Source organism: Epinephelus moara, chromosome 7 (assembly GCF_006386435.1).
Source record: "Epinephelus moara isolate mb chromosome 7, YSFRI_EMoa_1.0, whole genome shotgun sequence".
Taxonomy (NCBI): Eukaryota; Metazoa; Chordata; class Actinopteri; order Perciformes; family Serranidae; genus Epinephelus; species Epinephelus moara.
This window is the reverse complement of record NC_065512.1, coordinates 4864853-4879689: the sequence shown is the minus strand read 5'-3', so window position 1 is coordinate 4879689 and position 14837 is coordinate 4864853. Positions and strand designations below refer to the sequence as shown.

General features: G+C 42.9%; 1 protein-coding gene across 1 annotated transcript in view; it reads right to left on the bottom strand.

Annotated features, from left to right (window-relative positions):
• Nucleotides 1-3679: 3679 nt before the first annotated feature.
• LOC126393136 (SH3 domain-binding protein 4) overlaps nt 3680-14837 on the bottom strand; it is a 64809-nt gene continuing 53651 nt past the window's right edge. Inside the window, exons 4-5 of the mRNA XM_050049023.1 lie at nt 11352-11540; nt 3680-6863 (exon numbers count right to left, since the gene is read on the bottom strand). Coding sequence (XP_049904980.1) covers nt 6639-6863; nt 11352-11540 — 414 coding nt within the window. The 3' untranslated portion in view covers nt 3680-6638. The remainder of the gene's footprint in view (nt 6864-11351; nt 11541-14837) is intronic.

Below are 14837 nucleotides of genomic sequence, written 5' to 3'. Positions count from 1 at the left end.
TTTGTAAAGACTTTCATGTTCCCCAGAGGATGAATCCATGTAACTTTAGTTATCCCTGAATTTTAATCCTCGTTCACCAAGAGGTTATTTTCTTGCATAAACATGCGTAATATAGGAACCTTAAAATGTTAACGTTGATTCCATGTCTACGAAAACATGGGAAAACCTCCCGTCATAAGGCATCAAAGCAAGCAGAGTTATTTCAGGCGCTCCTGGTTTTGGAGGCAAATGTCCCATTAATTTTTCCATTGAGAGTAAAACATGACTTGGAGCTCTTCTACAACTTGGATCAGCATGAAACATTTGTACAAAACATGAACAACTGAGTTCCAAAATATCCGGTCCCTTCCTAAAAAGGTCAAAAGTATGTGTCTGTGTAAAGCTACACAAAACTTTGGGGAGGAAGTTAAAGGAACACTTCATGGACCATATTTTCACATGGTGTGTCTAAGTGACTCATGGAGACAATCATTTCTGAAACTGGTCCAGTATTGAGTGAGAGTGCTGCAGCCAGCAGTTGAGAAACAGGCTGCAATGTAACCACTTGGGACAATTATACTCTGTCAGTGTAGGTCCATTAAAAGTGCTTATTTTGCCACTGACAGGATCAGATTGATATTATAACCATCTGACATAGAAATAAAATGTTTTTCTTCACCTTTCGCTGATCCAGTCTGCTTATTAGAGCGTGTAACCAAGTCTCACTTAGAGAGAAGAATCTCATGAACTTTTCCACATCATCAAAATTAGTTAAATCTTCAGCCATGACACTGAAAATCTTCTAGATAATACTAAGCTACACTTTGTGTACTTGCACACAACAAACTCTTCCTAACACTCCTCTCTCCAACTCTCACTAAGTTCTCTACAGTTGTTTTCCTTCTGCAAGATTTCAGAAGGTAAAGAAAAGCATTTCATTTCTCTGTAGGGATCATTTCCATAAAATTGTCAGACATTTAGAATAACAATCTGAACCTGTTGGTGACAAACGCTTTTAATGGATGTACATGTTAGCCTGCAGCCTGGTTTGTTTCTGTCAGCTGCAGCCTTCTTACTTAATACTGGAACAATCACAAAACTTGGTGTTCCCATTCAGTGTTCTCTCATAGAACAGCTTGTATGATATCCTACGAAAAATAATAGGTTTAGGCAATAAAAGTTACTGTGGTTAGGTTCAGGAGGAGAAACATAGTGAGGACGTGCCTTAGAATGACTCAAGTTCACGCAGATCCAAACACACAACTTTAGGGGAAAGTTCTGGGGGACAGTCTGGAGTTTAGTTACTCATCCATCACCCCATCACCCCAGCCTGCCTCCTTACAAGTGATCGGGACTGCTTGTTTACTGCCGTCAGCACATTGGTCATGTGATTGCAGCCTTTCAAAACTTGCGAGATATTTGGCTGCTGCCTCTCTGCTCTTCTCGTTTTCTTTTCTCTTTGTACCCTGGCTTGTTATTGTTTAGGACCTCCTGATTTTTACTGAGGCATTCTGACTTACCTAATCAGGCAGCAGTCCACCACATATATTTATATTAGCGGCACTTGTGAGTTTTGCACATCGTGCACCTGACCCATGTCAGATGGACCACACCATTCCAAGGTACCTGCAGTGGGTGGGTAACCTGGAAATCCAGATGCCCCACCCCTAGCAAATTTGCTCTGCACGGGGATCTGGCCCCGACGAGCAGAGCCTGTTGAATCGCCATCGGACCAATCAGATCAGTCTATCTGACAGAGGCGGGCTCTGGGCAGGCGTAACATGATGAAGACAGCCAAGATGGCAGCTGCCGAAGGACCACATCCATTCAGTTTAGTTTTAGAAGAAACGCTAAGCCAACTACACTTATCTTTTTCCTTGAGAGAGGAACAGAAGACTGCCCTAGAGGCCTTCACTTCCAGGAGGGACGTTTTTGCCGTTTTGCAGAGAGGATACGGCAAAAGCATAATATATCAGTTAGCCCCACTGGTCGGCAAACCAATGGGGCTTAGTGCAATGAATACGTCACCTTGTTTTTTGCTCTGATTGGCTATCGTGCTATCCAATTGTGTGCAGCGGCATTTGATATGCCTCAGTTAGTGCCGCCCCTTGGGTAGGAAGGGTGTATCAGTGAGGGCCAGACTCAAAATCTTTCTAGATTTGAGTCTGGATTTCCAGGCTAGTGGGTGGGAGTATCAGATGGCACACTGAAATGTGTTTTAATGAAATAAATACATTTATCTATCATGTAAATACATGTAACTTGTGTTGTTAGCGATGTAAGTCTGTAAGTAAATTGTGGTACATGATCCCATTTAAAGGTCAACCTTTTCATTGGCCGCCCCTTGGCCTTGGGCCGGGCTCACCTGCAGCCTTTGAACCCACCTGATGGCAGGCCTGCTTAGCATGTATGTTTAGCATGTCATGATAAGCTGACATGCTACTTGTCAGCATATTAAGAGTCTTTGTATGTAACCATGTGAACATGCAGTGCCATCCAAAGTGTTCCTGCCTCTGCCAAGGAGATTATGTTTCTAATTTGGTTTGTGTATTTGTTGGTTTGTCAGCAGTAGCATGGAAAAACTACTGGAACAATTTTCATGAGATGTGGTGGAAGGGTGCAGCATGGGCCACGGAAGAACCCATTAAATTTGGAACTGGATCCAAATCACAGGGTGGAAACCAGAGAATATGAGCAGAGCATGTGTGAAAGCAACAGATGGATTTTGGAAGGACCAAATAGGGAATTTTTCAAATTCCAATTTTGCTGCAGTACCGCTCACACCATGAGCTCAAAGCACACCCAGCCTGCCTGTGTGTAGCACAAAGTCTGCTGCTGCAAGCTCTACAACTGAGTTTACAAAGTACTTTCAAAAGGGAAATGAGAAGTCATACAGGTGAGCTACCTCCATTTTTCAGAGCCAGCGACGAGCGATGTAAGAGGAGCAGGGTGAAATCTGAGTTGAACGTGGAGCGATATTGAGTGGAGCAGCCTGGAGAACCTTAGTGCGGAGGTAAAGAACAGCTCCGTGAGTGAAGAGAAGAAATTCTCACCACTCTACGCCACTCACATGCTCTGGTGAATAAACTACTTTTCACTTTCATTCACATGATACAGTGTTTAGCCTGGGCACAAGTGTGCGCTCTCACGGTGCCCTTCTGCTTCTCTCTATGTAATGATCAAAAGGATGCCTGTAGATTTTTATTCTTCCTCTAGTATGAACATGATTATCTCTCCCTCCAGGAGAGCTCTGCTGTGAGGAAATATGACAATAAGTCAAGCTCCAACTTAAAATGTAAGACCATTTTTTGAAGCAGCAGCAGTTTGATGTCTTACACATAAGACGTGAAACGATGAGGGCAGCGTGAAGATAAGAGGACGAGCCGCTGGAGGTCATCGAGACTTCTCTGCTGCAGAATCCTCTTTTTCACTTATCTTTCCCTCGCCTCTGTGTTCTGACCTTGCTGTCTGCCCCCCCGAGGCCGGCCTGTCTTCCCTCCTGCAGCGTCCCCCTCACTTTCCCCTGCACATTTTCTCAGATGCTGTATTTTCAGGGTGTTTTCCACAAACAGAACGCTGATAACACACAAAACATGGCGGCCTATCACTCCTGCTTCAGATAAGGCACTGATGCACTGCTCGCTGTATGCTGTTACAGAGAGACTATCACAGCAGCCAGAAACAGGTACGATCTCACAAATTGTGTGTACAAATATTTACATTTTATTTAGAGTCTTTTCCACAAAAGTATGCAGTCACAAAAAGGTTTTCAAAGTCACCACATTATACAGTATGCAGCACTGAGACAAAACTGAACCAGAAGCTTTGACAGACAGTGTCATCACAACAGTGGTCTCAACATTGTACAAGGTCGTGTGTGTAGAGCTGGAGTCAGTTTTGGCAAGCTTTGGTAAAAGGTACTTTGATGGGACAAAAGAAGAACAGGCAAGAGACAGCAAAGAGTGGAGACAAGAGTGGAGACAGTTTGTGAGGAGGTAAGGCTGAAAATCTTTAATTGATTAATCAAAAAACTTATTAATCGTCGACGAATTCTAACTCAGTCTACTCACTCACTTGTTCTGGAGCTCTTAGTCTCGGGCAGATTTTTCATCCATATTGACTTAGGCCCAGTTCCATTTATTTTTTTACCCCTACCCCTTGATTTTGAGTTCCCCTTTGCCCCTTGGAAAGGTTACACGGGGTAGTGGTTGAAATCTTCCGCTATGAAATGGGTCACCCCATCAAGACCCTATAGTCATCAGTGACATTATCGATGGCATTTACAACTATGGCAATAGTGACCTTATCACAGTAACATTTCACACAATCGATCAAACAAGTCATTAAACTAGAAAATGCGTGAATTTCCTGCAGAAAGTAAAACAAACATGTTGCACTTCACTGCTGGAAAACCTGCAAACTGAACTGTAAAACTGGAGCTGGAAGCTGGATTTCATTACCTAAAGAAGCGCACAGCTGAATTACATTGCTAGAAAAGCTAGAGGCTAAACTGTAATACTGTCAGATGTAAAAAAATTTTTTTACAGAAATTAAAATTACGTACAGGCTGTCTAAAGCTTAGATGAAAGCATGGAGAGCAGTAGAATTTCAAAGTGGAGTAGATTGAAGATTTTAAGATGCTTTCAATAAACTACAACTAATAAAATCTGTTTGAATTTCAAATTTGATCATATAACCATCTTGGAGCTTTTATGTTGAATATTCAGCTGTGGAAGAATCCTTAATGGCTGAATGTCAAAGAGGCTACCTCATCCAACTCTGCGGAAGGACTGTTCCAATGTCAAGGATCCTTCGAAATCTAATGAGGACCGAGTCCTTCCTTCAGGGAATTTTCAAAGATGCATGTGTGTATCCTTTGCAGGTATAAGCTGCCCATAATGCTTTGCACATGATTTGCCAGAATTGAAGGCGGGGCCTCTTCAGTGAGGCACATCTGGGCACTCACCAGCCTGTTCCAATGTGTGTTCACCGAATGCTAGGAAGGAGTCTTGTCTAGCCTCTGTGGGACCCGATTTGGAAGGACCTTTCCTACCCAGGAAGCATCCTTGACTTTGAGAAGCACAATCTATCTGTCTGTCTGTCTGTCTGTCTGTCTGTCTGCTTGTCTGTGTGTTGTGCACTCGTCTCTCTTGATCTCTGTTTAGACACAACTGAGAAAGCCGTGATACTTGGCTGTTCCCAAAATCAAATAGAAAAGAAAATAGACCAGACACCAAAAGTATCGACGCTGCAGTGATAGTTAAGGCAGCCTCTGGAGTTTGGCCTTCTCCCTTTCTTTGAGAAATTTTGTGGCACTTATGCTTCCTTTCTGAGCCTGACAGCTCCAGAGAGCTTCCTTTGCTCCACTGAGAAGCGCCCTAAACTGGGGAGTTCTATGAGTGGCTTCTTGGTGCTTCCGCCTCCTGTCTGATACCAGTGGTGTCATTAGATGCGTCCTTTGGGACTGAAATTTGCCACCAATTGATTTTACACAAGCCAGCACTTGGTAGTACTGACATTATTCAGTCGGTATCGAGTTCAGTACCCAACCCTGTAAGGGCTACGTGGTAGGGGCAAGGGGTGTATTGGGATTGAGCCTTAAACTCACAATCATGGAGAGACTGAGTGAACTGAATCTGCTGATGAAGAACCTGAGATTTGGTCAAAAGCACCAGAAGAAGTGAGTGAGTAGATCTTGAGTTGAGCCTGTTTCTTCAACGGCTGTTTGGGTCAAAGATGAACTGTGTGGCTCGATACAAGAATGGTTTAGTCAGAAAACTGAGAAAAATGTCAGAAATAATTTCCAAAGGACTTGTTTTGTCCAACCAACAAACATCTTGTTAATGAGAATATAAAAGAGAAAGCAGCGAATTCTCACATCTGAGAAGCTGAAACCAGAGAGGATTTAAATCCAATGAATCTAGACATTTAATCTGCTGTTGATTAACCTCCTGTTCAATGACAATTCAATTAACTGACTAAATATTTTGGCACTATTGGAGAGCTTCATTCAAACAGGATTAAAGAATGATTCTGTTTTCTTCGGTGCCAGGTGTTAAACACACAGACTGACAGCCGAATATTTGGATGTGTGAAATGAGCGGGACCACAGTGAGAGAGAGAACCTGAAGAAAAGAAGAAAAAGTGACTTTTCTCTTTGATGTACAAATAAATAGAACAGATTGGACACATGTGACAAGGCTACGGTAACAAGGATACGATATCTAAAAGTGTCTTTTCTTGAAAAAGTGTCTGTCTTGGCGTTCGATCCAGAAGTTCTTAACCAAAGGGTTCAAAGTGTTGCTTTAAAAAACGCTGTGCCATAACAAGAGTACAAAAATACAGAACTATGCAAGACAGGAACTATTAAAAGAGTCTTTGTGAATACTGCGAGCTCCGTACAGCACTGTGTTGTTTGGCCGGCAGCCGCGGAGATGCGGGGGCGGTCCGGCGACGTTCCCCTGGGCACGAGGAGCTGAAGGCAGCACCGCAGGAACAGCACAACACACGACAGCAGTAGTGGCATTCAGAGTGAGCAGACAGCTGATATGCAGCATTTCAAACTGTGTAACTTTTCAGAAGCTCCAGGAGAGCGAGGTGAGCTGGTGTGGGGAGGGAAACACCAGCAGGATTAACAAGGGGCGGTGAGGGAGAGGCTTTCAGATGGCGTAGTCATCCTGAGCGGCAGGGCTGAAGGCGGAGCTTCGCAGGGCGTCCAGGCAGTTGACCAGGATGAGCGAGCCGGTCAGGTGCTTCCAGCGTTTGGTGATGGGGTTCTTCATCTTGTCTAAGCCCATGTGCAGCTCCTGGATCACGTCTCTGTAGCTGTCGCCAATCTGAGCGGCCCACGTGACCAGGAAGTCATACGCCGGCTTCCACATGGCCTGTAGACAGAGAGAGATCAAACATCCCATAATCTGCTAAATATTCATGCGGACAGAGCTAAATATTTTTTAATACAATAATACTTTCTTCATCACAACAAATATAATTATTCACTCCTCCTGCATTGAATTTCTCAAGTGAACTTTGTTTTTCTTGCATGCCTCCACAGTGAACGGAGAATCCAAAAACTGAGAAAATTCTTGATAAACTACATCACAACATCCGTTTAATAACTCTCACACAACTTGTGTGTTTTTGGTGTTTTAAAGGGTTCGTTCAGAAGTCTCACAATAACACAAACTAACTGATCGAGGCAGCAGACCAGCACCTCCATATTCAGCGAGGTAAAATTGTAGTTTTTGTCAACGAAGTCTGGCTTTAAAGAGAGCATAGATAACTTTTTACTTATAGTTCAGCCCCCCTGCAGAAAGGATTATCTTTTAAAGAAGTACTGAGCATATGGCTGGATAAATGAAACTTGGATTATACTGCACAACTTGTGTGAGAGTTTTTACACAGATTTTTTTATATGGTTTTGCAGTTGTTAAACGCAGACGTAAACCTATGACTTCAGTTCATCAACAGCTTTCTCAGGGTTTGGATTCTTCGTTCACTGGAGGCATGCATGAAAACAGGGTCCAAAACGAACTTTTTCACTTACCAGCCAGGCAGATATTTTATCAGCCAACCAAATAAAAATTGCTTTAAAGTGTTGTAATTTGCTATCAGTATTATTTAGCATGTCATTTGGGTCTTGTATGCGATTCTCAATCAATATTTTAATAGTGTGCACGAATATTAGTAATAATGTATGCTAAAATATGAATAACTGTTTCAAGTGTAATATTTGGGTTAATAAATTCTGTAGTATTCTTACTACAGTGCAAAAAGAATCTTTCATNGTCATTTGGGTCTTGTATGCGATTCTCAATCAATATTTTAATAGTGTGCACGAATATTAGTAATAATGTATGCTAAAATATGAATAACTGTTTCAACAGTTAAGTGTAATATTTTGGTTAATAAATTCTGTAGTATTCTTACTACAGTGCAAAAAGAATCTTTCATTAAGGAATTTTACATGAATCACTGACTTCAGTCTCCTTTGGACAGTTGAGACATAAGATTTTAGCTCGACCAGACTGCAACAGCAGGGCCTGTCCTATATAAACATGAATGTCTGACCAGTGGTGGACAAAGTATCCAGTAAGTAAAGATACTCTTGGTCAAATATTACTCCAATACAAGTGAAAGTTGTCATTTTTTTTACTTAAGTGAAACTGCACCAACTGATTAACATAGTGGGGATCAAAATAAAATAAATAAATAAAATGAAAATCAACCAGCCACCCTCCTCCCCTGACAAGTTAAGAACAGTCCCTAAAGTGCGGTGAGGTTTGTGGACCGTTATCTGCCACAAAGAGAGAAATGTGAACAGCTCGTTTCTCCTCTGACACATCACACCTGTGTGCCGGCACGGCTCGGCTGTTCAGGTACTTTCGGGCAGTCATGACACCAATTATTGGACCTGGAGCCCGGACTTCTCGGTCGCCGGTAAGCCGTTATCTTGCGCTGCGGAGCACTATGGCTGCCGTATTTGACAGGAATACGTATTCCTGTCTGTGTCTGTGACCCCCGTTCAACCCACAACCGGCGGGATTTGCCTTTCGTTTCTGCTGATGGTTGAAATCTGTACTCGCACAGCGTGCTGAATGATTTATTTTGCTCGCACAAAACTATTTTTAGTCACAAATGCATGTGATGCTAACCTGAGTGTCAGACTGAAGCTCCCAGAACCTTCAGTCTGACATCGCCTCCATTGAAGGCGATTTACAAGGGGGAGGGAATTTGATTTTTCCCTAACCAATCAGTAGAGATCAACGACTCACCCAGAATGTGACGGCATTAGTATCCATGCCTCGGGGGTGCCGAAAACAAGCAAGCATTGCCCGTTTAAAATGTCTCCGTCCGTCGTACACGCCTGCTGCATCGCCGTTAAATCCAGTTTAGCAGCTTCCTTAATTTGGTCCTTCATTAATGTGAGCAGTGGCGAAATACCTCGATAGCATCATTAATGTGGTCTGTAGGATCTGTAGCGGTCGCCATTGTTGCTATCCTCACCAGTTACCCACCGGCGCACAGCCTGACATCAGCATGGCGCTGATTGGCTAATCGCTAGACCCCTGGCGTTCATTGGTCCTTCCATCGTTTGGATGAGATAAATCGCAAATTCATTGCAGTATGCCAGACCAGAGATGCAAGCCTACTCAGTTGAGTGGGCGGGGTCTATGGTCTGGAACCAGGCTAATGTGATGCACTTACGTGACCAAAGATCATCTCTGCCTGAAATACACATTACTCTGTCAGGAAACCAGCCGATACCAGCATCGTTCTCCAGTAACAAAAAATGCATTTTTCGCTGGTAAAAAAAATAACTCGCCAGAGTGGCGAGTGGTCTTAAAAATTTACCAGCCAGAGACAAAATCTATCCTTAATTGGCGAGTGGTTACCAGCCAGAGACAAAATCTATCCTTAATTGGCGAGTGGCGAGTGTTAGTTTTGGACCCTGCATGAAAATAAAAGTTTTCTTTATCTTAACTTGAGTTATGATTCACTGACATATGAAATATTTTATTCCTGTGGCCACAGTTTGGATTCAAGTGGGTATGTTTACTAAAAAAATGCTCTGTGCTTTGTCTCATAGTGGCACTTCACATTGCAGCTTTTAATAATTGCTATGGAGCACATGATGGGACACACTGGTTTTGAACTAAGAGTACGAGTCTGTTTATTCTTGATAAACCAACACTACAAATGCTGCACTCTGCCAAAAATTCTGTAATTCTTTTATTTTCTTGGCTTTTTGCCTTTCTTTGACAGGACAGAGTGAGGCATGAAAGGGAAAAGAGAGAGAGAGGGGATGACATGCAGCAGAGGGACAAGAACAGTGCCCCTGTACGTGGGACACCTGCTCCAACCACTGACCCACTGGGCGCCCCCAAATTTTGAAATTCTCAACATTTTATCGGCTTTAGGTCTGTGTCCAAATAGGATGGCATCTGGGCCCAGACCCAAGGGATGGAGAGAGATGGCAGACAAACAAAGGAAATGCATTTTGGTCATTTTGCTAAAAGGGCGATGCCATAATCACCTCCGACTCAGACACTTATATAATATCACATTATGACCCAAAAATCAAGAGTCAGTAATGGCAACTTTGTGTTCAGGACTCTCCCAAAAAGATTTCCACTAAATCAGAATGGACACACCAGCACACTGAGTGTTGGGTTGTTCTCTCGATAAAGTGCTCATGCAGAAAGAGTAACCTACCCCTGTAAAGTCAGAGACACACATCATCAGTCAGCGACACCTAAGCTGACAAGTCGAGCAGTTTTGGTTTGCTTTTCTTGTCGACTGTCTCGATATTCTTTAGTACAGGCTGCAGTGGAAACGATACATGTAAGGCTCTGAGATAACATCATCCTCTCTCTTCTGCTTGGAAGTGTTGAATTTACAGCTCACAGCAACTTAATACGACACAGTCTTTGGCTTCTGTTTGAGCTCTAGTGTCGGAAAAAATGTTACTGCACATTTCTGATCCACTGTTAGCGCCATCAGCTTGTTTTACATGAATGTCGCTGTCACACTGACTGTCCGGCTGAACCTGTTCAAACTTTATATGGAAAAACGTAACTACCCAGAATTGTCGAATATTTGTATTGAACTGCCAAATCTGATTTGACTGACATGATTATAGATTACAGAATAACCCACTGTTTGCTGTGTAATCCTGCATGTCCTCTGCAGCAGGACGCTCGCCAAAGCATCAGGATACTAAGATTTATTTCCCCAAATCAACTCTCCATTACATACATTTGTGAATATTATGGAGATGTGAATATCTTTATCCAGTTATGAGTAATGACTCATTAGTCATAGACCCATTAGCAGGTGTACAGCGGGCCATTATAACCTGTCACTTCTCACTGTTACTCTGCTGATACCATCGAGCCAACGCAGCTCCTCTAATAACCAAACCTCATGTGCTACATTTTTCTTACTTTCAGATTTTATGTTCCTGTCATATTGTGCACCAAATCTAACAGTGTAAACGGTCCGAAAGCAAAAGTTAAATTCAAGACTTTTTTAATGCCACTCAGAATGAAATGACTAATTTTATAATGACGAAAATTGCAGGAAAAAAACATGAACCGACGTCAGTTACCTAGGGTTAGAGACATTTCTGCCCATAGGTAACAAATTAGCTAATAGGGCTCAGTGTCATTATAATAAAATTCAAATCACATGAGTCAGAGGCCACCGATCTCTCCCACGACAATCCTTACCAGATGGCGGTGATATTGTATGCTGCTGTTGACCATCCACCATTAAACTAAAGGGTTCCAGTTGCTTTATAACACGGACAGCCAGCCTGAATTAACAAACCATTTCTAAGACATCAGTAATTTCCTATGAGATGGACGTACCTCACTGTCCACCACCCCGTTCTTGTCACGATGCGGCGCCTCGTAAGCATCCATCTGCTGCCGTGACACCTTGACGAGCCTCTCGGCCAGCTCCCTCCAGCGTCCGGCCACCTCCACCGCTGTGGTCAGGAGGACAAAGTCCATGACCAGTCTGGCCACAAGACCCTGACAGTCCATCTTCAACAGAGCCTGCAGAGAGAGGACACAAGACAGATATAGACTGAGGTGAATAAATAAAAGAGGAGAGAAACGTACAGCCTGAAATGGTGGAATCAGATTCTAGAGACATGCACGACTTGAATATTACAAAATAATCAAATATGAGCTCTGACTGAGAATCAGTGGACGGGGTAAGAGAGAGGACAACACTGAATTCTTAACGAGGAGTCCGGTGAAGTTTGACTAAAACCAAACACTACATAGCGACTAATAAATGTACATCTACAGGTTTCATTCCAGTGACTTGATCCTCTGTTATTTTCCAGCCTGTCTCCACAATCCCCCTGTAAATCTCAGCTTTGTGCATGTTTCACATGCTTTCTGCTGGAAACAGAAATAAGAGTCTCAAGTTGCTTCAACAGCAACACTCAGGATTTACGTCCCATCTGAACCGAGGGGAAGAAAACGCCTGGTGACCAATACTGATACAGACAATGCTGCACAGCAGGACACAACAAGGCTGTATTTAACAAGAATGAAGATTCGCCAGCGTCTCCTGAAGGCAACATACTGATGATTTATCTGTCGTCTGTCCTCAGGGGGGCGTTGGAAACGTCAGGGTCAGTGATAAACAATAATTGTCAGGTTATCTTGCTCTGCACTAAAGTTTAGACAGCTCAACAACAAGTCTTGCTGCCAGTGAGGCACAAACTAAGAAAACACATGCAGATACATCTGACCAACACATATGGGTACTCCGCAAAATGTCAAGGCCATGCCTTTTTTTGGGGGACAGATAAAGATCTGATACAGTCTGATGCTGCGATGCTGTGGGACTGTACTACAGCAGCCTCCCACTCAAGCTAACATTAGCAATCGAATCAGCAGTCACTGTCACCAGCATCATTTAGCCATTTACCACACTGACAGTGAATATTCACGTATATTATGAGCCACAAATCTCAGTGTGAAGTCTCGGTAAACCTGCTACACATAAGCTTTTCATATTTTCAGTTTCTCTCCTTAGTGACAGCGGAACTCCTTCCCCAAAAAGGGGACAAGATCATGGCGATGCCAACAGTGATGGCACGATGCTGCTCAAGTCTTTAGCTTGGAGCCAAAGCCCTTCTATCCGGATCATTTTTACGACATGATAAGGGAAGAAATCGAACATTTTTGGATTTAGTGTTGGTAGGGATGAACCGATTTGTCGCTAAACTCAGTATTGGCCAATATTGACCTTGCTGACTGCCATCACCAAATAAGAGGACAATCACCGATGGCAGTGACCGATGTTTTTCTGTTGTGTCACATCAGTTCTGCGCAGGCTTAAAAGCAGGGCTTGAGACTAACAGCATCCCGTTGTCCTGTCAACAGTAGGAAACTAGTTTGGGATGAGCAGAGATCTTCCCTGGAATGCCTTAGGAATGAAAGGACGCAGTAAACTCACAGAGGACGCACCCTATTGTTTCCCTGATAATGCTACATTATGAACGTGTTAAGATCAGCTGGATGAGAGCTTGTTAATGTTAGCTGTTAGCAGCTGGTGGCCAGAACTAACGGCTAACGGAGGTTGCAGTGAGTTTCATTATGATGCGTTCAAGCTCTATTCAGTACAACTAGTATTAGGCAAATGTAAATTATAAGGTTGTCATGACGTGTTCAATGTAATCTTGTAAAATAAATAAATATAATATAAAATAGATATTGGAAAGGGGATTATGGTATATTACATATAGTAAAAAGATTTTTAATACAACTATTTCTTTAAAGACATTTTTCATCTGAAAGGTTATAAAAAAAGAAGTTGTTTCCTATATGTGTATGATATAATCTGTTCTCATTTAAAGGTCGGGTAATAAAGTGCTGAATGACTTTAAAACAGGTTATCTTTTATGATTCAGATTTCTTCGTTGCACTGGTGTAAATAAATAACAGCATAGGGGTGTTGGTGGCTTAGTGGCCCTTTGCTGCATGTCACTCCCTCTCTCTCTCCCCCTTTCACACTTGTCTGTCCTATCAAATAAAGGCTGAAATGTGCAAAAAATATCTCAATTTTTTTTTTAAATAAATAAATAAATAATAGCATAAATAAAACAAACAGCAATAAAAAAAAAAAACAATGTCGGCTATTGGCTAATTGTTATTTCAAACATCGGTATCTGTAATGACCCACAGTTTCACAATCAGTGTTGAGTTTGGAGACATGTTTCAGCTTCCTCTGTTTACACTGTTGCCATCTACGTGGACATGCTGAATTGTTTTCCCAATAGGGGGCGTGGTGATGAGCGCGTACTCTGAGTGATGCATTGCTGGTCTGATGTATGTGGCTCCTGTTTGTTTGGGTCTCACTGGTCTGAACACAAGTCTGGCTACTCCCATCAGCCTCTGTAACCTTCCTGTCTCCATCAGTTCTGCCCAGATTAGACTGGTGTTAGTGGGAACAGAGAACACTGTGGAGACTCAGTCTGTTCCTGCAGCCGACACAACCCGCAGCACGTCACAGGGGAATTGCAAATACAAATGTGGCACATGCAAATACATGTGCATTTGCACTGATGGATACACATGTAGCCATTCATAACAAGTCTGTACTGTTTGTTTTTTCCAAAGTTCTTAAGTGTTTTTTTTATTTTAAGAGAGATTTATCTGGATGTGGACCACTTTATAAACAAGTCCTAACTTTACAAAAATGTCCCTACTTTCCACATGTCCTCATTCTGCAGGTCTAAAACTTAAACTGGTCCCCACAAAGACAGAAGGACACACACACACAGATGGCCCGCCACACTGGGACGCAGTGACTTGCAGACTCAACAGAGCGAAGGTGAATTTAAAGCTCCACTTTGGGCCTCAGCTCCATGTGCAGGAATGTGTGGAATGACAGGATATGAAGGGGGGAGGAGGATGGAGGATGGAGGGTGGAGAGGGGGAGGTGGGGGAGGAATGCAGATGCCATGCTCCAGCAGCCTCTCTCACTCTGAGACGAGACCAGAGGATGAGATAGCAGCGGCCGTGGGCCAATCAGATGCTGCTGACTGTTCTTCAGGAACACTGAGCTGCCACCAAATCAAAGACACAAACAAATCCGTTCTATTCTGACTCTGAGTCAGACTGGAGGCCTCTCACAACATCTGTTTGTTTCTGGGTCTGTGTGGATGTTGGGGGGAAGAGGCTGTCGGGGAGATAAACTCTTTGACAAGCACCTGTTTCCTCACTGGATAACAACGACAGGAAATTCCTACCAAAATAAAGGGGACCACTTTCTGTCTTACTACAGGTTTAAGTCTATCACTGCACAGGAGAGCTGCTTGGTAACAATACTGC